Genomic DNA, 27530 nt, shown 5'->3' on the forward strand with positions numbered 1-27530 from the left:
TCAAATTCAGTACTTTTGTGCACAATTTTACACTGTAACATGACCACATTGTAAAGTGTGACACCAAATCCCATCTGAGAACTTTGTAAAAATTATTGGAAAACTTAACATTTCTTAAATATCAAATCATTTGAGTCAGATATGATTTGAAGTCAGCCACATTTGTGCTTAGAAAGGTGAAGAGTCTATATCAGGGTCAGATTACATTTGAACAGCAGTGAAATATCAGTGAAACAAGTCTATGTGTAGCTTGTGTCCTCATTGCTATCACATACTAAGGTAACAGAGGGCGCTCAGAGCTCTGTGCTAAAGGCCCACTTTTCCCAGCTTCATTAATGAGTACATAGCCCCTAGCCCTCTCCAAATCTGTCTATCCAGACACTGTTCTCCTAAACCCTCTTCCCCAACCAAGCAACGCCTCTACAATCTCTGTGCTTTATCAGACACAACAAGGGAGGCAGCTCTATCCCAGCTCCATCACCAGTGCCTCCTTGCCTCATCCTTGTCTGTGACTGACAGCTGACAAAATTATTTAGACTCCCTATTAGTGAAGTAATGGCAGTGCGCCATGTGGCTGCTGCCTAAGTCACCCTAGTGCTGGGGATTGAGCAGCAAAGCACCCGTTCTCTCATTATCATCTGGAACTAGGTCTGAGCGGGAGACATGATATATACCACAGGACACCATGGGCACCAAGAGGGATAATGTTAGACTGAGCCTCTCTCATTATATATTTTGTTTCCTCCTCTCTATCTTTCAATCTGTTATCATTTATCTCCCTCTGTCATTCTTTCACTTTTACACAGTACAATCGTCTCCAATATTTTCTCTTACTCCTACACTTTCCTTTCTTGTATGCACTCTCTCCCACATTCCCTCACTGCATTCCTTATTTCAAATATTCTCTCCATCTATCCATCTGCCACACTCGTCCATTCTCTCCCCACATGAAAAGCTTACATCTGTGGATACATTTTTTATCAATCTACGTGCAGTTATCTTTGTTCTGCGCAAATGTGACAGCAACCAGTCTGCTAACAATGGCAGTTCTGTTCCACGGAAAAAGAGACTTAAAACTAGCGAGTATGTGGGGCGCGAAAGTTTGTTGGTTCGACTTTTTTAGCAATTTACTGGTGAATGGGCTGGAGGTAAAATAGCGTCTGGCTCACAAATTACCTCAGGGATCCCATGAATGCTCCAGTTTACACTTACACGGCACTGAGAGCACTAACTCAACAAGTCTTATGTTCAGACGTTACACGTTCTGTAAACAGGGGGGCCTGGGTAGCTTAGCATGTATTTACGCTGACTATCACTCCTGGAGTCGTGAGTTCGAATCCAGGGTGTGCTGAGTGACAACAGCCAGGTCTCCTAAGCAACCAAATTGACCTGATTGCTAGGGAGGGTAGAGTCACATGGGGAAACCTCCTCGTTGTCGAGATTATCATGCACAGCGAGCCACGTATGATGCACATATTGACAGTCTCAGAAGTGGAGGCAACAGAGACTTGTCCTCTGCCACCCAGATTGAGGTGAGTAACTGCTCCACCATGATCAAAACAAAATTGGGCATTCCAAATTGGGAGGAAAGGGGCTAAAATAAAATAATAATAATAATAAATAAATTATGTCTAAAGAGGTAAGGATTTCATAATCTTGTACATTAATCTACGTAAAAAAAATCTATCTACATAGAAAAAGTTAGCGCATAGCTGAACTGACCATTAAAAATGACTTTCATGCAGTCTGGCTGATGCAGTCATATGAAGCATTTTATTTTTTTTAGCTTGAATTAAAACAGTTTAATTACATTAGATTTAGGGTTTAGATGCCAATTTTTTTTTTAGGTTAACTGATACAAAATTTTTTTATACAAATGGTACAACAGTGGTTTACAATGTATTTTAGGCAAAGACTGAGGAGTTGTATTGAAAAGCAAATAAAATAAATAAAAAGTTTTATTAAAATAAACAAATTAAAGATTTTCAGAAGAACATCTCAGCACTGTAGGTCCACACAATGCAAGTGAATGGTGACAAAACCTTTGAAGCTCAAAAATCACATAAAGGCTGCATAAAAGTAATCCATATGACTCCAGTCGTTTAATCCATGTCTTGCAAAGTGATCCAATCGAGTTTGTGTGTGTGTGTGTGTGTGTGTGTGTGTGAGAACAGACCAAAATGTAACTTTTTTTCATTGTATATCTTGCCATTACAGTCTCTAGGCACAATAATGATTTCAAGCTTGATTAAATTGCCTAGTGCTTGACGTATGCGCAGAGTGCTAGATGATGCTAGGAAGTGTAATAGAACTTGGAATCATGATTGGCTAGAAGATTGCTGATGTCAAGATTTATAGTAAAAAACGGGTTATATTTAGGTCTATTCTCACTCAAAACCGATTAAATCACTTCAAGTTATGGATTAAAGCACTGGAGTCATATGGATTACTATTATGCTGCCTTTATGTGATGTTTGGACCTTCTGAATTCTGGTCACAATTCAGTTGCATTGTATGGACCTACAGAGCTGAGATGTTCTTCTAAAAGTCTTCATTTGAGTTCAGCGGAAGAAAGAATTTCATACACTTATGGGATGGCATGAGGGCAATTAGGAGAAAACTTTCATGTTTGGTTGAACAATTCCTTTAATGTAGATCACTAGTACATTCATATAGTTATTTACATATTATATTAATTCATATTCATTTATACCAGAAAGTGTGTGTGTGTGTGTGTTTTTCTTTTTTTTTTTATTTATTACTGAAAGTTATTTTAAAGTGCCACCAAAATATCTACTAATATTGAGGTCTAGTGGATCTGTACATTCCAGTACAGTTTCATTGAAATGTTTGGAGATCAAACGACTCAAAAACCTGCATGTGTTTTTACAAAGGTACAACTAGCACTTTCGCCATCTACTCATGAGCACACAATACACACAGTACCAGCAGCTCAAGCAAATATATGTTCCCTTTCTGCCCCCATACATCTCACTCTCTCAGAACTCTATAGATAAGAGCTTTGGTGGTCATTACGCCTCTTGTTTTCAACCAGACTGCGGTCAAGTTGTTAACCTCTGTTGTTCTATAGGCCCAAATGGGAAAGCTGGCTGGGAAATGGAGCATCATGTCCCCATTCCATCCTATCTCTGTCGACTCAGACATCTTGGCCATAGCTCCTCAAGCTGTGTTTAATAGAACTGGCAGCAGTACCCTCAAATCCAACACAAAGGGCAGGTGGTGAAAATTAAGATGCAGTCTGTGCCTCTGTCTGTTAGTTCAAATCGCTACAGTAGTTCTGCCACAGGACACGGTTACAGCTAGAGCCAAGGTAGGAGTTGGCCATGAGCCCCTGGTACTGTGTCTGTCTAAATCATCACTATCATACCAGTCTTTATCTGCGATACACTCCTTATTTTGTGGAGCATACTTTCTGATTTACAAAATGTTCACTGTTTCTAATGCAGCTGAAGCGAAATCAGTTGTTTTGGTTTCTCTCAATTTACAGCAAAAATTATTTTCTGAATCATGTTTGTCTTGTTTTCAAGTAAAATTATCTAAAAATCCTTACAACAATAAAAAAGTAAATTATAAATAAAAGTGAAATTTCACAGCAAAATTAAAATTGAGTCTTAATTTATTCACCCTCATGTTGTTCCAAATCTATATTACTGTTACTTCCATAAATTTAAGCGAATGGTGACTGAAGCTACCATTCTGCTGAACATCTCCTTTTGTGCTCCATGAAAGAAAGATAGACATCCAGGTTTGGAACAACATGAGGGTGAGTAAATTATATAATGACATCATTTTTGGGTAAATTATAACTTAAAGTCTTTTTTAGAGAATATATCTTCAATTAAGTTTATTTTTATTACCCTAGTAGCAACTAGCTTTAGTAGAAAACAATGTGAGCTTTATGCTTAAAAAATAAAAGGTATGCACAATTTGCCAATGGGGTAAGAAAAATACTGTGAAAAACTTTACACATTTTTATACATATATACATATTATCTAGATTTAGCTTTTGAAATAAATGTATCTTTTATTAGAGATGTTTGTATATTTTCCAGGAAAACCAGACAGAAAAATAGTCTAAAAATAAAAAAATGTACATTTGTTTTTTACAGAGGAACAGGCACATAAGCAAACCAATGAAGTAATCAATGGAGCAAAAGAACAAGTCATCTATTGTAATATCTCTCTGAATAAATTCCAGTCATCTCTCTATCTGTCTGTCTCATTTCCTTGCATCGCATCACCTTCATTTAAGCATTTCCTTTGTTTATCAGGAGGCACAAAGCTGAGCAGATTCTGTTCCGTGTGCAACCAACCAGATAAAAAAAAACTATTTGTTATTTGTGTCATAAGAAGTCTTGCATAGAAATCATAATCTATTTTGGAGTCCTTGTATCCAGCTCTCCTTGCTGTGTTTGTCAAGGTCTTTATGTTTAGTCCGAACCTGCTGTGTAATTCAGAGCAGCATTTCTGAACTTTAGGAGACTTTCCTTGATCCCATTCTCCCTGTGTGTGTGTGTGTGTGTGTGTTTGTGTGTGTGTGTGTGTGTGTGTGAGAGAGAGAACGAGAGAGAGAGAGAGAGAGAGAGAGAGAGAGACCCCTACAGAGATAATTTTCAAAGCAATAAACTGTATATTCGCTGACACTTTAAATGCTTTAAATATGAGGACACTTTTGAGAGAATGATCAAGGAATGTGCTGACTGGAAATGTTCCATAATGCAATTAGTTTTGCCACCTTCATATGTCATATATTCAGTACAGTATATGGCCACATACACAATGCAGCTAAATAATCAGATAACACACAGAGTTTGATTGTGTAGTTGTGGTGTTGCAGAGTGTGTGTAGTGTGTACTTGGCCTGCAGTGTTGGGTAGATTACTTCTGAAATGTCATCTGGTACTGACTGGTGCACATTAGACAACTAGAATGGCTGGGTACAATCAGTAATGTAAACTTATTGATTACACTTTTTAGGTAATCTTATACGATTACTTTTGGATTACGTATGGCATATTTTGATAAAAATTGAATTTATAAGCGTAATAAGTACCAATTTACACTTCTTTACACTTAAGATTTTATTAAACATTATTAAACATGTAATGAAACAACTTGTGTTTCATCAATCCCTGAGACCCCTTCCCCTCGGCGATTCTTTGAAAGTTAAGACTGATTTTTTCATCAATTTGTAATCATGTAATCCATACAGAAGTTACTGTAATAAGATTAAGCCCAATTAATTTTTTTTTATCTAATTACAAATACTTAGTTTTTGTAATCTGATTATTTGATCCAGATTACACATAGTCTATTACTACCAATGCTGACTATATGTTATAATGTCTTAACAAGAAAGACTATACTTCAATTCAAAACATTGGCAACTGTAGTCATTAATGCTCAGTCAATTTCATGTGACAATTTTTCAGCCTGGTAAGATTTAGTAGTATTTAATGGATGCAGACAATGATAATTGATAAACATGGACTCACTGTGTAGCCTGGGGCACAGAAACAGGCCCCAGTGAAACTGTGACAGTCTGCTCCATTAGCACATTGGCATGGCAAACTACATCCTTCTCCATAGTAACCCGGGGGACACGTTTCATTGCAGTATAGTCCCGACCATCCTGCAGTACACGAGCATTCACCTGTCAGAGGGTGGCAACTGAAAAAAAATGAGAGAGAGAAATTTAGGTGCAAATATACCTGAAGATTTGAGGTATGAAGGATCTAAACAGAAGCACAACAGAAACAGCAGAAACAAACACCGTCAGAGTGGTGGTGGTGGTGTAGTGGGCTAAAGCACATATCAGTTAATCAGAAGGTCACTAGTTCAAGCCCCACAGCCACCACCATTGTGTTTTTGAGCAAGTCACTTAACTCCAGGTTGCTCTGGGGGGATTGTCCCTGTAATAAGGGCACTGTAAGTTGCTTTGGATAAAAGCGTCTGCCAAATGCATAAATGTAAACAAGGGAGCCAAATCTGGAGAATAAAACCATTTGGAGACCATTCATTCTGGTGTCTGTGAGCTCCACTCAGATGAATGGGGTGTCCTTTCTCTCCTTCATGTAGTAATGAGCCCCAGTGTTTTAGGGTCTAATCTGCCCATACCTGGCATTAACACTGCATTAGCCGTGAACCAGACCATGACAGACCTTCAAATCAATCCCGCTCCAGAGTACAGGCTTCAGTGTGACACTCATTCCTTAGACGATAAGTTGCGGGTCCGACCATCACCCCTGGTGAGACAAAACCATGACTCGTCAGTGAAGAGTACTTTTTGCCAATCCCGTCTGCTCCAGCAAAGGTGGGTTTGTGCCCATAGGCGACGTTGTTGCCGGTGATGTCTGCTAAGGACCTGCCTTACAACAGGCTTACATGCCCTCAGTCCAGCCTCTCTCAGCCTATTGTGGACAGTCTGAGCACTGATGGAGGGATTGTACGTTCCGGGCAGTTGTTGGTGCCATCCTGTATCGGTCTCGCAGGGATGATATTCAGATGTACCGATCATGTGCAGGTGTTGTTACACATGGTCTGCCACTGCAAGGATGATCAGCTGTCCTTCCTGTCTCCCTGTAGCACTGTATTAGGCATCTCACAGTATGGACATTGCAATTTATTGCCCTGGCCACATCTGCATTCTTCATGCCTCCATGAAGCATGCCTAAGGCACGTTCACCCAGATGAGCAGGGACCCTGGGAATATTTATTTTGGTGTTTTTCAGAGTCAGTAGAAAGCTCTCTTTAGTGTCCAAAGTTTTTATAACAATGACTTCAATTGCCATCTGTAAGCTGTTGGTGTCTTAACCTGTGTTCCACAGGTGCATATTTATTAACTGTTTATGGTTCATTGAACAAGCATGGAAAACAATGTTTAAACGCTTTACAATAAAAATCTTTAAAGTTATTTGGATTTTTACAAAATTATCTTTAAAATATAGTGTCCTGAAAAAGGGATGGTTCTTTTTTTGCTGAGTTTTATATATACAGTACATACATCACTGAAATGAATAAAAGGTGATCAGTCTACTATTTGTAACACAAATGTACCATTTCAGTTGATTTTCTGGTTTTCTCGATATTCTGATATTGCATTTTCACTCAATGACCCTAATGCTGATTCTAAACTTGTCAATCTGGTGCAGTCTGTTTACATGTCATAGTGTGTCTTACCTGAGTGTGTTGGTGGCATTACAGGGGCAATATTTATCACAAATGAGACCATAGAGGCCTGGTGGACAGAACCTGTCCTGGCAGTGAGGCCCTTTGAATCCTGTATCACACAAACATGCCCCGTTGATGTGGTAACACTTGGCCCCATTCTGACAGTCACAGTGAAAAGCACATTGGGGACCATAGGTGCCCACCGGACACTCCTCCTGGCACCTGGGAACATTTCAAAAGGAACATTACAGAGAGAAAAGGGGACCTAGCACACTCAATATATAGTAATTTGGCAAAAAGTGTGTGGACACCAAAACATCACACCCATATGTGATTGTTAAGCATTTAATTTAAAAAACATGGGCATTAATAGGGAGTTGGTCCTCCCTTTGCGGCTATAACAGCCTCTACTTGGGGAAGGCTTTCCATGGGCATTCCAATTCACCCCAAATGTCAAGTTTTTTCCACACCAGAATCAGTAAACAATTTCTTTATGGATCTCGCATTGTGAGTTGCATTGTGCACAAAGGGGCTGCTTTGGTACATACCATTCTACTTTAACTCACTGAATGGCTATATGCTTGATTTTATGCACCTGTTAGTAATGAGCGTAGCTAAAATAATCAAACGTGTTTCCAAGAGAAAAAAAGAGCTCTTCAAAACAATACTGGCAGAGTTAGGGGCCATTCAAATTGAACACGTTTTGCACTGTTTTTAAGTTGTTTTTCCATGATAACATGTGCTAGACGAATGTCTTTGATTATTTTGTCACATCTTGCAGCTCTGCATTTTTCAGCATCTCTTGCACGAGCATCATCCTTTTAGGACAGTGTGTCAAGTAAAAAGAACTTCAACTTCAACATGCCTCAAGACACCTGCATTCTATTCATTGCCCTACGCCTAGCTTTTTTAGCGCAAGAACACGTTCGGTCTGAACGGACACTTAGTGGACTACAGAGCTATTCTAATCTAAGGATCAAGACATCTTTTTTGTTACTTTGGTTCATCAGTCCCCTGGCTTTGCCTCCGGGGCAACAGCAAAGTGAGACAGCAGCCATTAATTACAGTGAATACAATTAGACCTGGGCCCACTCTCTCTGTTGAATAGCAAAATGTCTTAAGGAACAATGACTTTCACAAGAACTTCAATATACAATCCTGGCAGAGCATCAATCTTGAGTGTCCAAAGAAGCCATTACGAGACAGATAAATAGCTCAATAAAATTATAAAACAGACTAAGCATGTTTCATGTTGTAATTACACATGCATCGTTTGTATCAGGAGAGACAGGTATGAGAAGGACTGGGAGGAGATGCTAACGTAAACTGAGATTATTCCTGCTGGGCTAATTCACCTGTCACAGACCAAATAAATTAGGGTAATTTTGTTAAATATTAGAGGATAACAATTGCCTGTCGTGGAAGAGTTTTCATTCTGCAGACAATCACTTTAGTATGCTAATAAACCTTAAGGTGCTGCAATTGACACAGGGAAATAAAGACATCCAGCTATTTCAATTGGATCCTAATAAAGCTCTATTACTGGTAATTAATGGGAAGACACTTAATGAATGAATGTTACACTTATATGGTGGGTGGGGATCAATGGACACAGGGAATGTAAACAAAAAGTAATAATCATCAATTATCTATCACCAAATGTTACATACATTTTAATATACTGTGCTTTTCTTTTAAAGACAAGTGAGTAATTTCTGCACCACTAGTGTAGCCAAACAACAACAAAAAAAGATTGTTAAAACAGTTTCCAAAAAACTCCCCTACCTGCCATTGGTCAAACAGGATGCCCTGCCCAAACTCATGCCATTGGTTAAGCCAATGTTGCTGTGTCTTTAATATTTTAATAATTCCACAGAGCCACAGTGTTTACACTTCTGGGAAATCAACCTATAAATGGCTTACTTACTGTTTTCTCTGCATTTTAAGCTGCGATAGGAGTAAGAATGTTAACATTGAAAAATGTAAGATGGGAGGTTGATTTTCCAGGGGTGGTGGGGGTGGTGTGGCGCATAGCTTTTGCTTTACGCAGATTATATTTTATTATTCGTCTGCAACCCCACTAGATCTATGCCTTGCCTCCACAGAATTATTAATTCCTTTTCTAAGTTCTCAGGATACAAACTGAATTAGTCTAATTCTGAAGCTTTGGTTATGACAGCATCCTGCCTGGTAATGGCTCTTCAGCCGGGCGCCTTCCAATGGCCCAAACAGGGCATTAAGTATTTGTGTATTTAATTCCCAGCAACTTTGTGTGATTTTTTTAGTTCATGTTTACCCTTTAATAAAAAGGATTTTGAGTGATGTAAGTAGATGGGCTTCATTACATTTATCTATGATTGGGAAGGTTAATGTTATTAAAATGAATTGTTTTCCAAAATTCAATTACCTGCTACAATCTCTCCCTGTAGATGTCCCCTCTCTTATTTCAAACAATTTGATAACATACCAAAGACCTTCATTTGGAATGGTAAATGTCCCTGATTACATTTCAGTAATTTGCATAGGCTGATTGACAAAGGTGGGCTAGGCCTACCCAAGATTTTGTTTTATTATTATGCGTTTGGTCTCAGACATTTGACTAATTGGTCGCTTCCACCAGAGAGAGCCCCTCCCTGGTTTTGTATTGAACAGGAAGTTCTTGCCCCTATTTCACCATTGCAAAGCCTTTCTATCAAACTAACCGGAGAAGTTAGCATATGGCTGAACCCAAAATTATTGTGAGGAAGGTTAACATGCTCGGTGAGGGGGGAGGGGTTTACTTTTTGTCATTTGATTTCGTATTTTCTGTTATGTTTATTTAATTTGTGAATGGAATCAATACAAATTGCTAATAAAATAAACATTTAAAAAACATTTAAACATTTAAAATTCAGCTTTGAAGTACATAGAAAGATCAAAATGGAAACAAATCATACTGTCATGAACAGTTTCCCTGATGGCACTGTATCTAGCCACAGTGCATTCGTTTACCTGTGGCCACTGTATCCTGCCATACACTGGCACAGTCCTGTGATGTGGTCACATAGTCCTCCATTGCGGCACGAGCAATCCTTGCTGCAATTTATGCCATATTTGCCGAATGGGCACGGCTGGGCACACACAGACCCCTGTCATGCAAGAGGGTGGAGAAAGAGTTTACGTTTGAAAATACAAATGTTTAATGGAGGACAGTTTTTCAAGATTATGAAAAGTCATGAAGTATCAACCGGATGCCACAATGTTTGTAAATAAGTATTAATATATAGGTAACACTTTACAATAAGGTTTCATTCGTTAACATTAGTTAATGCATTAGGTTTCAAGAACAAATAATTAACAATATATTTTTACAGCATATATTGGTCTCTGTTAATATTAGTTAATAACAATACAATTGTTCATTGTTAGTTCATGTTAGTTCACAGTGCATTAACTAATGTTAACAAACAACATTTGATTTAAAAAAATATTCTTTGTTGAAATTAACATTAACTAAGATTCATAAATGCCTAATAAGTGTTGCTCATTGTCAGTTCATGTGAACTAATGTTATTAACAAATGTTTACAAATGGAAACTTATAGTAAAGGGTTCCTGATAAGTATATTTTGGAGTTCTCAAAATGGCCAAACAGAAACAGAGCATGAGGGTAAAAAAGGTAATTTTCAATACTTTTAAAAGCACTTAAAATGTTAGTCAAGATAACAAATTTAGATATACCTGATCATTTTCCACTGCCTTTCTCGCCCCAATTAATCAGGCTGTTTTTGCTATTGGATACAGCTCTATCATAGACCTTTGTTATGATTGGCTAACTTCTGGGAACAAACATAGTTTACACTGTTGATCATGTGGGCAAAGTTACTAAATACTGAATAGGCACTGATATACAATAGATACAGTATATAGAGTTGAAGTCAGAAGTTTACATACACCTTAGGCAAATACATTTAAACTCAGTTTTTCACAATTACTGACATTTAATTGTAGAAAACATTCCCTGTCTTATGTCAGTTAGAATCACTACTTTATTTTAAGAATATGAAATGTCAAAATAATAGTAGAGATAATTATTTATTTCAGCTTTTATTACTTTCATCACATTCCCAGTGGGTCAGATGTTTACATACACTTTGTTAGTATTTGGTAGCATTGCCTTAAAATTGTTAACTTGTGTCAAACATTTTGGGTAGCCTTCCACAAGCCCACAAATTTTCTATTGGACTGAGGTCAGGGCTTTGTGATGGCCACTCCAATACCTTACTTTTGTTGTCCTTAACCCATTTGTGACGCCACGCAATGCTTCACGGGTTTTATGGTGTTCTTTGGCTTGCAAGTCTCAACCTTTTTCCTCCAAACATATCAATGGTCATTGTGGCCAAACAGTTCAATATTTGTTTCATCAGACCAGATGACAATTTTCCAAAAAGTAAGATCTTTGTCCCCATGTGAACTTGCAAACAGTAATCTGTCTTCTGGTAGATTTACCAGAAATCTACCTATGGTAGATTTAGAGCATTTAGATTTTTTGTGGCCTCTTCCTTGCTGAGCAGCCTTTCATATTATGTCGATATAGGACTCGTTTTACTGTGGATATAGCTACTTGTCTACTTGTTTCCTCCAGCATCTTCACAAGGTCCATTGCTGTTGTTCTGGGATTGATTTGCACTTTTCGCACCAAATTACATTCATCTCTAGGAGACAGAATGCGTCTCCTTCCTGAGTATTATGATGCGCTGTGGTCCCATTATGTTTATACTTGTGACTATTGTTTGTACAGCTGAACATGGTACCTTCGGGCATTTGGATATTGCTCTCAAGGATGAACCAGACTTGAGGAGGTCCACAATTTTAATTCTGAGGTCTTTGTTTATTTGTGGTGTGTTTGAATCACTCTCAGGCTTCTTAAATAGTTGTGCTTGCAAGACTTCAACCAGCTGCACTAGAAAGACCATGTTGGTCCACAAGCTTTTTCTTTTCTTTGTTGGTTAACGTCCAGGCTATGATGGTACACCTGTTTTACCAGCACAAAACCAGCATAAACTAGCCTGAACCAACAAGGTTCTCTTAAGCTGGTCTTTTAAGCAGGGAATTCTGAGTGAACTGGGGAGGGAACTTTGCATTATGAACAATTCGAGTAAGCCTACATAATATTACATATTTTATTTCAAAAGAGCATGTTTTTTTATGTTTAGAATGTCTGATGATGCAAAGAGAGCAGTAACGAAGCTCAGCAAACTTCAAATGCCACTTGCTCTGTGAGGCTCTCTGTAGATCAGGGCAACTTATTCCTTTTAAGGTTTGTCCATGAATCTCCATTCAGATTCTCCTCCACTCCACTTCATTTACCTCTAAAAGTATTTATTCTTCCCTCTATTCACATAACCCTCACTTTCACCCTCTAATTACTCGCTTTTCTCCTTCCTTCCTTTTAACTGTGACTCACCTCTTCTGTCATTTTAGAAGTTTGCCTCTTAATCCCCTTCACTCTCTGTCCTCTCATCTGTCTCATCCTTATTCCCCACTGTCTCAGACTGTTTTTCTCAGTCACTTTCCCTCTGTGCCTCACGTTTACACTCATTTGGGCCCCCTGTGTGCAGTTTCTTACCGTCCATCCAGCTGGGCAGGAGCATTCGCCAGTGATGTGATGGCAGGTTCCTCCGTTCTGACAAGGACAACGTTGCTCACACTGTGACCCGTGGCTTCCAGAGGGACAGCGCTCTCCACAGCTACCAAACCACGGGAGCAAACACATGAAACACAGACAGTCGTTGCATGGGATTGCAACATAAAACACAAGTGTTCAAAGACTTATGAACAAAAACTTGAAATTTTAATGTACTCTCACAAGTACTTCACAGTGCTTTTGCTATAATGAATATAGACAAGGAACAATTATATAGTATGTAGATTAAAGAAATGAGCCACCAGACTCTGCACTTTACAGTGATTTAACCACAAGAAAGGAGTGTTCTTGGGCATGACAAAAAAGCATTCAGCGCCCTTATCCATGATAAAATCACTGTAACTTTTAGACTTGAGTGTATTGTTGCTTTAATAAAACAGCAGCAACAACCATATGATCACCCACCCCCACCCCCATTAATATATATATATATATATATATATATATATATACATATATATATATATATATATATATATATATACATACACACACACACACACACACACACACACAGATAGATAGATAGATAGATAGATAGATAGATAGATAGATAGATAGATAGATAGATAGATAGATAGATAGATAGAGAGACCGACAGACAGACTGACAGACAGACAGACAGACAGGTATACTGGCAGCCAAATGTTTGGAATAATGTAAAGATTTTGCTGTTATGGATGGACATTGGTACTTTAATTCACCAAAGTGGCATTCAGCTGATCACAAAGTACAGTCAAGACATTACTGATGTAAAGAAGCACCATAACTATTTGAAAAAGTCATTTTTGAACAAATCTAGACAGGCCACATTTCCAACAGCCATCACTCCAACACCTTATCCTTGAGTAATCCTGCTAAATTGCTAATTTGGTACTAGAAAATCACTTGCCATTATATCAAACACAGTTGAAAGCTATTTGTCTTTGTGTTTGTTATTGAGTTGCCTCAGTATGCAATAGACTGGGATGTCTTAAGGTCAATATTAGGTAAAAAATGGCAAAAAAGAAACAGCTTTCTCAAGAAACTCATTAGTCAGTCATTGTTTTGAGGAATGAAGGCTATACAATGCTTGAAATTGCCAAAGAAAAATAAGATTTCATACAAAGGTGTACACTACATTCTTAACAAGGACAGAAAGAGATTTGAAGGCCAGATGTACAAATAAACAAGAGGATAGGTACATCAGAGTCTCTAATTTGAGAAATAGATGCCTCACAAGTCCTCAACAGTAAAGAGAAGACCCAGGGGTTCAGGCCTTATGGGAAGAATTGCAAAGAAAAAGACACTATTGAAACAGAAAAACTAAAAGAAAAGGTTAGAGTGGGCAAAGAAACACAGACAATGGACAACAAATAATTGGAAACAGTTTTATGGATCTTAATCCCATTGAGCTTTTGTGGGATCAGCTAGAATGACAATGATCTGCAAAGATGTGGAGGATTTTTTTTATGAGAACTCTTTGAAGTAGTTTAAGAAGTTCTGAAAATTATTTTTAAACTGTAATAGTAATTTTTCATGTTATTAATGTCCTGACTATACATTGTTATCAGTTGAATGCCACAATAAAAGTATATCTATATATGTTTGTGTGTGTGTGTGTGTGTGTGTGTCATAATATATACAATATTACAAATATAATAAACACACACACACACACATACAGTATATATATATATTATTTGGATAATATCAAAATACAATACGATTTATATTTAAATTAAATGCAAATACCTTATATACCCTACATTGCAAACCAGACGGCTCTATATGTGGTACTCACATGGGGCCCATATAGCCTGGTGCACATATGCATTCCCCTGTCTCATGGTGGCAGGTGGCCCCATTGAGGCATTGGCATTGCAGCTGGCAGGCCTTGCCATAGTAGCCAGGCTCACATTGATCCTCGCAGCGCCAGCCTTGGTAGCCGTCTGTGCATACACAAGCTCCTGTGATGGGGTTACACAGGGCCCCATTCTTGCACTGGCAGCGGTTGCTGCAGTGGGGCCCCCAGTGGCCACTTTCACAACCTGAAACACAGAGGAGAAGAAAAGGGGCTTTTTACACCAGGCACAGAAAGGAGACTCTTCTACCTAAAATGCTGCCATACTCCAGCAAAAATTGAGGGAGGAGGCTCTTGATGATCAGAACGACTTGGTTGTACTGAGCAACAGAACGTGGACTGGCAACCTGTAATCCTGGAATTGGCAAATCACAAGATTTGTGAAGAAATTGAATTGTATTAACATATTCTGAAATATATGGCTTTGCACAGTGTTTATCAATACAAGTGAATCCCACTGAGAGTGGGGATTAGCTGAAGCATAGATTATGTACATTCTGCCCTCTCTTCACTCGAAATTATCAACAAGCTAATATAATGATGGAGGAAAACTCCATCAATAAAATAGGTGATTTTGCAAGCAAGTAACTAAACTTGCAGCCAGTGGCCCAGAGATGCTTTAAATCTCTGGGCCTGACACAGTTGTATTTGTGTTTACACTGTTAAAGTAGATAGCATAAATGTTTCTCTGTGCACCTGCAGGTCTTTGAGGTGACTGTGAGAACTGTTTATCTCCTGGCATCCCCACACTTAATTCCATAAAATACGGCATAATTAATGAATTATCGTTGAGATATTAAAGGTGTTCTTTTAAAGGGAAGTGTGCTATTCTCACATCACTAGTGTTACTTTTGCAAAAAATATTAACTTTTTTTTAACAGGTTTCCCTGTCGTCCATTGGTAAAAAAAAAAACAATCCAAAACGCGTGCCACTGGTAAGCTAGTGTTGTTATGTCTGGCAGGTCGGGATGCTAAAAAAAGAGAGCAATATTTGTACAATTCTACAGATCCACTTTTGTTTAAAGTTTTCGGGGGAATAAGCCTACACATGGCTTTTCTACAGTTTCCTCTACACATTAGGCAGATTGTTATGGACTGACAATCTCAGTCACCATTCACTTACATTGCATGAAAAAAAGATTAAATGAAAAGAGTCATTTCACCTAACATCTCCTTTTGTGTTTAATGGAGGAAGTCATACAGGTTTTGTTTTATATGATTAAATTATACATTTTCATATAGAAATATAAATGTTTATTTTTGGGTAAACTATCACTTTAAGCTGGGATAGGAAAAAATATTTAGTATAAAAACTGCTTTTTTTTTCATAGTTAAAATTCCTTTTTTTTACCAACCGTGAAATTTATTTCCTCAAAAAGTGGAATCACTGTGGCTCTGTGGGGCTATCAAAACATTGCTCTGTTTGTTTGAGCATCCCGACCATCTTGACACAGCAACATTTACCAATAGCCTGTGTTTTTGGTGGGGGTATTTGTTTGTCCGACTAATCATAGACATGGCGGGCATTCACAAAACCTGTTTGAAAACAGTCTGTTTTGCAATTCCATGTGGTGACACCAGTGAAACAGCTGATGGTTTTATACAAAGCAATGCAAAATACACTTGTTAAAGGGACAGTCCCCTTGATGCAAATTTAATTGAAGTGCCTCACTCAAGAACACAATGGTGATAGGTCACGATAGTACAAACTTCCAGTCACCAAACCCAGATCTTAAACCACTAGTCAACACCATGAATGTCAAGCACTTGGCAAAGCAAGCTAAGAAGGCCATTTTGAAAGTAGATAAAACCTAATGAGGACTGTTTACTGTGAAGCACCAGCATCCAGTGTCTGTGCCAGACTAACACCAGGTCAATGATCAGCACTTGAAGAAGACAGACTGGCACAGAAGGGGGTCACAGAACATCCTGGCACCGTGGCGAGTCTTTCCCGAACGGTGCAAAGTAGGCCGCGTTAAGCAGCTCACAGAGGCCAGGAGGCACATTATTGATTTGAGTAAATCTGCCACGGATGAGTTCTCCGGTTGGATGAGCTCTCACACCACACAAATGACCAGGCTGCATTAAAGGCAGGGAATCTGCGGGAGGTCAGTGAAGACAGAAGTGCTGATTGACTGCTCCGCTCGCAGTCAATCAGCACTCATCACTCTCCTCTCAGCTCCTCCATGCTGATGAGAGGAAAAAGAGCAGAAAAACACAAAACATCCACTGTTTGCTGCACCCGTTTGCCCCCAGACTTCGTCAACTCCCAATCAGCCTCACTTTCGAAGACACGTCACACTGAGCCGCAAACAGTTTCCCTCCCATTCAACACGGAAAATTCACTATGCTTTGGCTTCAAGTCCACCCTGCCTCTTCATCTGCAGCTCTTCTAAATCACTGTGGAGGAGGCCAAATAAAATGAAAATCTAGACAGAGCTTAATTTGCAGAAGTCTTTTTCTCAGAAGCTGCTCAAAACTTTGCCATTGAAGACTCAAAGCCTCTTTTCCCCCAAGGCGAGACGCATCAGCAGCCTCCTAAAGCCCATTATCTCTTGGCCAGTCTCTTCTGCATTTAGTTTTTCTGGATCCATGGGCCCTCTGACAGCATTTAGTCATGATTAAAGAGTCAGAGTTCACTTGGTGCCACGGGCAAGGCTGTAAAACACACCTTGTCTCATTCCTATTTCTCTGTGTTTAAAGTCTGAAGGGGAGCTTCTGTAAGGATGAGTCTAATCAGAGAAAAGATGAGGGAGAAGTGGATGAGGCCCCCAATGGGGCAATGAACATTAGTGAATGCGTGTGTGGGCAGAGACTTCTTGGTAAGTACACAAAATGGGCGAACTGGCAGCAACCCCTATTAAAAGCATTTGGTATTGCACTAACAGGCTAATCAAAGGAATTGTATTGGGAGACAACCCATGCTCTCCTTCACAATCTTGCACCTAAAGGCATCAAAGACGAGCTGCCAGCGTGAGTTTGTATACTGTACTTTACTAAGCAGGAAAATCCAATGGTCTGATCTGATCAGATAGATGGAGAAGATCTCAGTGTATGGCAGCATCATGCACATTTCTATGAGAACTGAGGCTGAGAAATCTGTAATGCTGGTACTTGAAGTTCTCCCACACGTCTCCCTATCCTCATTCAGCTGCAGGCCTAATTCAGATATTATTAAGGCTGACAAGAATAATATGTATTTTGGTGCTGCCTAAATCTTTGTGCATAACTAAATAAACATTAACATTACTGGCTAATTAGGGACTTGTAATGTGTAAACCATCGTATTTTGACGCCAAAATATAACACTCATGTGCAACAAGCTGCAAGGCCTGGTTATGCTGTCTACTATGCTGTATTAAAAGAATTGATCACTCAAAGTCCTGTCATTAATATTTACTTCCCCTCTTGTTGTTTCTAACCCAAATGCTGTAATATTTCTGTTGAACACAAAATAATTTTCCATTCAACAACAGTTCATAGTGACCACAGCTGTCATAACCCCATAAAACTCCAAGAAAGTAGTCCACTCAATTTGAAAACTACTGTATTTTCCAAGTAATCTTAAATCATATTAGCTTGGTGTTAGATATAGGCCAAAATTTAAGTTACCATTCACATCTTCCCTTCTGCTAAAGGTCTGAAATCTGGTGTTCGTGTTATGATTGAAAAATGACACGATTGATGGCAAAAGGTCAGTGGTTTATTGGCTAGTGTTGTAGCTGAATGCAACACGCTTGAATCAGTAAATAAATAAAGAATGAGATTTCAGAGCTGCAGTGGAGGGTAGGACTGCACGATATTGGGACATTCCGATATTTTGTTTTTCTGCAATATATATTGCGATATGAAAAAATACAGGATGACTTCATCCTTGAAAAGCTCTATTTGAGAGCTTTATTCTAGAATGATTGGGGTGATATTGTAGGGAACTGCATCTTCATGGAAAATTTAAATTAAAAAAACTTTTTGACTTATTTTGGGTAGTTTATATTATTATAATAATTAATACACTGCTTAATTCACCATGGTTCCATTGTATTCATGTAATACTCTTCTATCAATTCAGGCTAAAGTCAATGATCTAACATGTTATGATATTAATAATGTATGGCTCTCCCCTAAAATAAAGGGGATCGTTAGTGAATGAAGAAGTGAGGCTTTATCCCTGTACTCCAACCAGGATAAAACAGAGCATTACATCAAGGAGGAAGTTTCATTATCACAATAACAAATTAATATGAATGGAAAAAATAAGTAATTTAACATTTTATTATATTACAAATTAAATTACAAACCTCTTTTTTTGAAAATAGAAAAGTAAACAATAAACATCTTTTAATTTTAATCTTTTAAAAACCATTTGAAAAATAAAAAAGTGCAGCTATATAACAACCCTGATTGGTTTACAAAAATACCATAACATATCTTAAACTTAAAACTTAAAAACTTATACTTAAAAAAAATATTTGCTTGATGGTTGTAACAGTTTGTCTGAGAATGTTCTACTCCAGTGTTTATAGTTAAAGATTCTAAGGTTCTACTCCTGTGTCAACTCTCTTCAATTCCTTGGGCACCAAACGTTACAGAAGGACTGAACCATATAAATGGATATACCAGCTGTAAGAATCCTCCTCCTCGAACAAGGAGAACGTCCAGTTGAGGGTCACATGCGAGAGTTTTTCCATCTTGTGAATTTGGTGCACTATGAGGACCACTCTCGGGTCTATTCCTTCAGAGCTGGTCTGAATAGTGCGCTGAAGGAGCGGATGCCTCCGGCGGGTCCGCACTTGATGCTGTGCACCTTCGTGAAGGTGGCGTTGAAACTTTGCGGCTCACTACTCACTGTGGGTGTAGAGGATGAGGACTTTGAATCTCCTCCCACAGTGGACATCCTCCAGCCTTCCACGGCCCCTGTCTCCAAGGTAACTCCACTCCATTCAACTCCCCTGAATAATTTTTTTGGGGGGGCTCATCCTATCCGCAGCCAGCGGTAGCGACCACGGTTCGCGAGCCAGTGCCCACGCCTGGCACGGTTAGCGAGCCTCCTGTTTTGGCGACAATGTACTAGTTTTTGGTCAACATCATCATATTTCCACTTAACTGACAATGCATTTCTTTTTGCAACCAAATTCTCCATTTCTGTCTTTTTTTGCCTGTTCCTCGTTCATCATTCCATCATGGGCAAGCAGAGCCTGCACGCCAACAACGTGCAGCAATGAACTTGTTTTAAAAAAAGATTATAACAATAAAGATAAACCCATAAATCAGAGTAAGTTACGTAATATCAGACAGAAAAAATATATATATTGTAGACTGTGGAGGGCAAGATCTTCAATTTATGGGTATGTTTTGGAGCTTAAAATTGTGGTCATTCACTGCCATTGTATATAGAAGTGCTGCATGAAATTTCGCCCAAAATTCCCCTTTTTGTTTTCCACAGAAAACAAAAAACAAAAAAAAAAACAACGCATGGGCCACATGATTTTGGAATATCATGGGGTAAGTAAATAATTACAGATTTTTATTTTTGGGTGTACAGTACAATTCTTTTAAAAAACTTTGGGAATTTTAACCAAAAGCTTCCAAGAGTTAGACTGCAGCCATCTAAAGGTTTGTAACAGGGCCAAGGGTTCCTGAATCAGTTAGTGTAATAGGAAACACTGTACAAGAGCCTGATTACAGCACTGTGTCTCTATCACAGCACACAGTGCCTCCAGGGCCAATTACTACCTTACACCCAATCCAGACCATTCCATTCCTTTAATTGGAACTCCAGCGTTGAAGGGACACACTCCGGTCAACCCTTCTCACACAAGTTTTAGCATTTGTGGTTAATGACTTGAGGAATTGCATTCTAGACAATTACAGATATATGAAGATCCTAAACCTTGACAGCTGAACTCTTCTGTTTGAGATCATCTCTGCTAAGCCATGATGAATACAGGATGGGAGCTACCTTTCATGACCGAGTTTCTTAATTACTGTGAGTCACTGTCATAGTGCTGTGAGTTACGTGACTCAAGTCTCTCTATGCCTCAGTGACGTTTAGAGTGAGTTCTGTTTCGTGCCAGTAGATCGTATTTGTCAGAGCACAGGTTATACCCTTATTAAGGCACTGTTAAACGGCTTGCAAAATGAAAATTAATATTTCCTGTGTTAAAATACATTGTGAATAGCAAACCCTTATGTGCTCTGATATTATTGAAATCCAGACCACCTATCTATCTGTTTGCCATCTTTCCATCCATCTGTCTACTCTCTTAGAAATAAAGGTTCTTTATCAGCATGTGTAAAAGGAGTGGTACATGATAACTGAGCTACTATGTGTAAAACTCACTCACCTGACCTCAAGAGGAGTACCAGCGACTGATGCTTGAGGCTGTCGCCTTTAGCCTCCTCATTAGCACATCCGCCTCCCATGCTGAAGATGCCGGTTCGGAGCAGGTCAAGCAGCACCAGTTACAGAGGTGCTGTGACACGGATGGGAGTGAATTTTAGGTGGGTGAGTGTAACGGGAGCTAGCTGGTACGTGATGCGAGCTACTATGTGTAAACCTCACTCCCCTGGCCTCAAGAGGCGCACTAGTGACTGATGCTAGACAAGGCTGTTGCCTTTAGTCTCCTCATTAGCACACTCATCTCTCATGCCTGAGACTCCAAATTCTGTTCGGAGCAGATTGAGCAGAACCGGTTACACATGCATGATTCCATGAGGAACCTTTATCATCCATGGAACCTTCCCATTGCACAAAAGGTTCTTTGCAGTGAAAAAAAGGGTCTTCAGACCTGTTTGGAATGTTTCTTTTACTGTAAGAACTGAAAGGTTCTTTGTGGAACCAAAAATGGTTCTTCTATGACATTGCTATGACTATGACAAAACACCCTTTTTTGGAACTTTTATTTTTAAGAGTCTATCTGCCATCAATCCAAAAGGTGTGCACGTGTGTGTGTGTGTGTGTGCGTGTGCATGTGCGCGCACGCGTAAAAGTATTCCACTACAGAATACATGCTGTAATTTGTAATGTATTCTGTTGGATTACTCTATTAATAATTTGGATTACTTTAGCACTGTTAGATTTTAATTTTTCACTTGTTTTGACTATAAAAACTCTGCCAGTGCAGTAAGACAAAATACACATGTTAAAAATACATTCTCGGAAAAAAAAAAAATATATATATATATCTTACGCAGTGTTGTTTCTAAAACAAGATCAATCTAATTGATCTTATTTTAAGGATTTTTAGATATTTCTTTTTACAGAAAAACAATACAAAAATTCTCATCAAGAATATGATTTTTGTTCTAATATCAAAGATCTTACTAGAGAAAACACATCTTAAGTGTTTCATTGCTGTTCAAATCCTCTTTATATTGCATCATTTATATAAATAAATGTTTACCAACTGAATAGACTACATCTTAATCTGGACAATAAAATGTTGGTGCAGCTATCATCATGAGGACTCCATAGACATAATGAGTTTTATACTGTACTGTGCGAACTATAGATTCTGTCCCCTGAACCTAATCCTCACAAAAACTTTCTGTGTTTTTCTCTGATGCACCAAATTTACCCCTCTAACCATTTTCATTGTCCTCTTAGCTGCCTGCATCAGATGAATGGGCATAATATAGCTCTTTTATAATACATTTGTATGTTATTTGTACACTTTATTGCCGAAAGTGACAATTGTTTGGTACAATGGGATGATAAATGTCTACTGGACATGCTGTTAAACTTACACTTGTAAAAGCTGCCGATGTTCTCACCATCACATGACCCAGTGTGCCCTCTAGAACTCCACTGACAATTATCACTATGTTGTTTATTAGCACGCTGTAAGAGTCGACTGAAGAATGAATTAGGGATACATCAGGGAATTTGGGATGCATTATCTGGGGTGGGGAGCTGATGGATGTTTTTCTAAATATATAGAAGAAACTGCCAATAGTCATGAGGAGTTGATTGTGCTGAGTTGTAAAAACAGAGGGGCGTTTGCACTGCAGCTGCCAAGCTGCCTCGATGGACTGGGGCGTCCCTCCTACCCTAATTTGTCTCACACAAGCCCCTGCTATATGTTCCCTTTTCCCCAGGAGAGACGAACAGCATGGAACCTGCCAGCCAAAGCATCAGGAGAGCCATGTAGCATAAGGATGTGCTGATGTCATGCCATTTTTTTCTATAATTCACACGGTGTTATGGTTCACATATAAAGACTTTAGTGTTTTTGTAATTTTTTTATCTATTATACTGTAGTACCTGCAGTACATGAACAATTCTTTAGCAAACTTGTGTATGTTAACAGGTCTAATTGCTGTTTTTGCTGTGACTAACATCTTTGTTTAACATTAAACTAAAAAAATAACACAATCACGAAATAATAAATAGTGCTGCAATACCCTGACAATGCACGTCCATGGTAGAGTATCCCGCTATAGAGCTCATGACTTGGCAATAGCAAAGCAGATATGAGACTTATTGTACTTCTCCTTTATTGCAATGCTCTTCATAGGCAGAAATAACAACTGCTCATTTGGGTTCAAATTTGTCGTCTCACGATTTGAATAATTGTGTACCCAAAAGGAATTGCAAAAATAATAACTGTTTTCAAAAAGGTTTCCTTCCCCTTTTCCATAATTGGTTGGTCAGCCAGTCATGTCAAAACTCACACCATTGATTGAGCCAATGTTGCTTGATGTTCAAACAAACAGAGCATCCTCTACTTTATTTACATGTTTTGCACAGGGAAATGTGAAAGTACTTTAAGATTAAAAAAATTACATAATTGAACCTTGAATTCTTTGGTGAATCTGGAAATCTGTTTTCAAGTCAAATGCAAATCATCTAACCTAGTGGGCAAGTCTTCACCTAAAGCCTATCAGCTTCCTGAACATGTTGTGCTCAAAGAGGATAATTTAGATCTAGACAAAGATATCCATATCAAATTAAGTACTAACTAATCGCTATCTAAAAAATATATTCCCCTGTGGATTCAACTGGGTCATTTGTTAAAGATGTATCTAGGATGTGATCTTGGATCAATATCAGCCCTGAGAAGTCACCTTCTATTCAATACTGCGGTACAGACCTCTCACAGGCAAACTGAGGGATGCCACTACCCGATCGCAGTTGCCAGGGTGGAGGTGCAGGGATCTTTTCAGTGACTGATGCAGGCACAAGCTGGGTCATTATTGCACTCGTGAATAATCTGAAAAAAGCCATGACCTAGTGCAGCAAACCAGTAGCTTATTCAACAAAAGTCAGAAGTGTCCTCCTCAGCAGATTGTTACACGGGCAGTTGCTTTACCTAATTAATAATTCTATCTTCCACTTCTCCCATGGGAAAAACTATACAAGCTATTCTCAAGATTTCTGTAGCAGAAGGTTAACAAACAAGAAGGCAATTTTATATTTCCTCTGCCTAGAATAGGTGGACTGAGATAAAAAGACACATGAGATGGAGATACATGAGACAAATGTGAGATAGACAGTGACCAACAATCGTTGCTCTTGAGACAATGTCAACCCAATAAAGCCCACTCGTGCAGCACTTAATTTGCACCCATCGATTTCCTATTTTCAATTATTAATTTTAATTAGGATGAAGTAGATGGTGCCAGGGGCTGTGGCAGAGGGTCGATGATGGAGAGACCAGGCAGATGTATGCGAGTGATCCACACTTGATGGATACTGTGACTCAACTCCATCCTAATGCTGCATTTTGATGATGATAAACATAGATCAGCAATTTAAACCTACATATTTAGCCATTTTCTCTGCATAGGCTATTGTTTTATATTGTTGTGTAGCCTAATCGTTTAAAGATGATCTGGGCCAAAGGGGATGTTTTGCTCACATTAGCCCTTTTTCATGACCTGACGGTGTGAAAATTCTCACCAGGGGGCAGTATACCACATATACGTAGTTCAACTACAGGTCAGTATGCAAGGAAAGCGTGTATGCGCCAGCTGCCTGCCTACAGAATTGTGCCTTATGATGTATGCTTAATTATGAAGCTACATTGCAGTGACGCTTGCAGTCCCTCCCCTGACCTTGCACACCAATCTGCTGAAAACACAACAACAGCCATGATGCATCACCAATAATGCACAATACATTAATCAGAAAACATGGCAGCCCATTGCTCCTGATTTGCAAAGTGTTTCTTAAAAGGAATAACTTACACTAAAATTAAAATTCTCATAATTTAATCACCCATATAATTTTCTTTCTCCCCTGCAATACAGAATTTAACATTTGGATGAGAATTTCGAAATGTTAGGCAGAATGTTAGTCACCATTCACTTTCATTGTAATTTTTTTTTCATTCTGCCAAACATTTCCATTTGTGTTCCATGGATTAATACAGGTTTGGAATACAGCATAATTTTGAGGTGAATTCACTGTGGATCAAAAGCTCTTGTACAAGGGAATGGGAATTTTCAGCCATTTACACAGCTTGTTATTTCCTTTGGGTGCAGTAGACTGTATGTTCTTTGCATGTGTGTGTGTATTTCAAACCAGAAAACTGCTTATTATGAGTCCATTACAAGAACCACTTGATGATTATGCCAAAGCAAATAAACAGAGAATTGAAGACCAAAAATAGGCCAATTAAAAAACTTGTGGACAGGGAGAGAATGACAGAGAAATGTAACATACAGATCTCAACTGACCTACACTGCCAATGTTTTATGAGTAACAAGGGCATCTGCACCTGCTGGAAACTGGTAAGTGGGGAGAGGGTGGAAATCAGGTTAGGTTATACTTCTTTCCTTCAGTCTCTTGCAAGTCTACTGAGCATGAATTAATTCTGTAGGTGCTGGCAATAGTGTGCACTTTATCATGAGAAAAGGATATCTCACATACAAAACTCGTAAATAGGAGTGAGAAGAACAGATGCCACTGTGGAAAATGAACTGTAACACACTCAAGTGACTTATTTCTTTAAAAAAGAATTATGACAAAAGACACCAATGCTTGATAAACACTTAAAGGGAAAGTTCACATAAACTATCCCTTTAAATGTAATATTCTTTTTGGAATAAAAAATTATTCTGCTGAATAATATTGTTCATTTTCATATGCAGTTTGCAGTTGCAAATAACTTGGTGCATTAATAAAGAACTTGTGGTCACAGGTGTTCGTTTAAAATAATTTTACAGCATAACAGCTTAAAGCACGGCTCATCCACTCAGAATTTCGAGTCGGAACTATTTGCTTTTTAGAAAAAATTTGTACTAAAACAAAACATTGTTGGTGTTTTCCTTTTCAATGAATTCACACAAAAATAATGCACCGACATTTGGTAGTTATTGGACGAATGGTAGTTATAGGACCAGCACACAACGTTAAAGTGAGAAATGTGCTAAACCTTTAGTTCATAATACTCACCCACCACATGAACACCATACAGATCAGTATAATTGGCTTTTAATGATCTGACATTATGCTAATGTTCATTGTGAGGAGATTCATCTTTGCTAGGGGCTTTACAACTCTCGGCACTTGGCATCTGCCCACCAGAGCTGTGGAGATTAAACATGGAGGACTCAGGAAATAACAATGACGTCCTCCATCATCAGAGGGTCAGAGTGCATCACTTACTGCATATTATCAGATTGCGTGGGAGCGCAGATTATTTTATGTTCTTAATGATGACATAATTTGTTTAAATCATCAACATGAGTTTGAAATTTAAACAGACATCCCTGCCATTTTACAGTGGATCCACATTGAAAACCTTGAATTCAAAACTGAATAAATAAATAAATAAAATTTGGATAAAAAATATCAAAACAAAGACACATAAAATAAATAAGATATATTTAAGTTACATTAAAAATCACATTTGTGACCCTGACCATGTTAACACCTCAAAAGGTCAGATTTTCTTGTTTTATTGGAATCTTCTCAAATCATGTAGGAATAAATTGGATTTGTGGATTCCAGAGCAGACATTAAAGGGGAAAGTTCTATTCAGATAAAAATTTTCATTTGGTACACAATGTTTTCTGTCTGGATATTTAAGGAAGGTTGGCAAGGAACTTGGGGAGTCTGTAGTCAGATATACCACGCTTATCGCTGCGTGTCATTTTCTATTGCCAGGTATTTTATTTTTAGGGATGTTTGTTTATTCTTATCATGAGTGAAATTGGCTTTGATTGATTTTGTCCCTTATGTTTTAAATCCTACCTGGCAAATAAATTGTTACTTTTTGATTTATTCGGTATTCCTCCAAAATCATTTATCACCGGTAGATTTGAGGGATGCCTTTTGTTACCGCAAACTTATGTCCAGGACAATGATCATAACTGGATCTTATGAACAGGAGAAAATCATGTAAGACTACCAGTCACTACTTATCACCGTTTTAGCAAGTTGTATGAAACGTGACTAAATAAAACAATCATCTGATTATGAGCAAGCAGTAGGTGGCCGAATCAGATGATCGGGACCCGAATGAAAGGATAATGAAAGTTAGGACGATTCAGAGTAATCAATAACTTAAGAAGATTAAATTATAAGAATGATCAGAAATCAATTAGAGCTTAAATCTAAATTAGAGGTTCAATTTAAATTGGTGTCAGATTAATATAAAATTGGAGTCAGATAAAATTAATTGTCAGTTGATAAAGTGCAAATTACTAATTAATATTAATAAGTGTTTTTGCTTCAGCACTCAGAAACGACAGAACAACACAGAAACCTTCGGCCATTTTATTGAAATCTGACATCGGACTAATAGTTACAATTGTGATAGTATTTGGCTAATTGGGGCCCAGATCAGGAAGCAGACAAACTGGTT

At 38.3% G+C, this 27530-nt stretch overlaps 1 protein-coding gene across 3 annotated transcripts in view; it reads right to left on the minus strand.

Moving 5' to 3' along the window:
• Nucleotides 1–27530, minus strand: part of LOC127623232 (multiple epidermal growth factor-like domains protein 11) — a 159920-nt gene that overhangs the window by 50196 nt on the left and 82194 nt on the right. For all 3 annotated transcript variants that reach the window (XM_052097574.1, XM_052097576.1, XM_052097573.1), the window contains exons 7-11: nucleotides 14659–14905; nucleotides 12798–12918; nucleotides 10182–10318; nucleotides 7200–7412; nucleotides 5516–5690 (exon numbers count right to left, since the gene is read on the minus strand). In XM_052097574.1, the coding sequence (XP_051953534.1) occupies nucleotides 5516–5690; nucleotides 7200–7412; nucleotides 10182–10318; nucleotides 12798–12918; nucleotides 14659–14905 (893 nt within the window). The remainder of the gene's footprint in view (nucleotides 1–5515; nucleotides 5691–7199; nucleotides 7413–10181; nucleotides 10319–12797; nucleotides 12919–14658; nucleotides 14906–27530) is intronic.

This window comes from Xyrauchen texanus, chromosome 29, assembly GCF_025860055.1.
Source record: "Xyrauchen texanus isolate HMW12.3.18 chromosome 29, RBS_HiC_50CHRs, whole genome shotgun sequence".
NCBI classification, from domain to species: Eukaryota; Metazoa; Chordata; class Actinopteri; order Cypriniformes; family Catostomidae; genus Xyrauchen; species Xyrauchen texanus.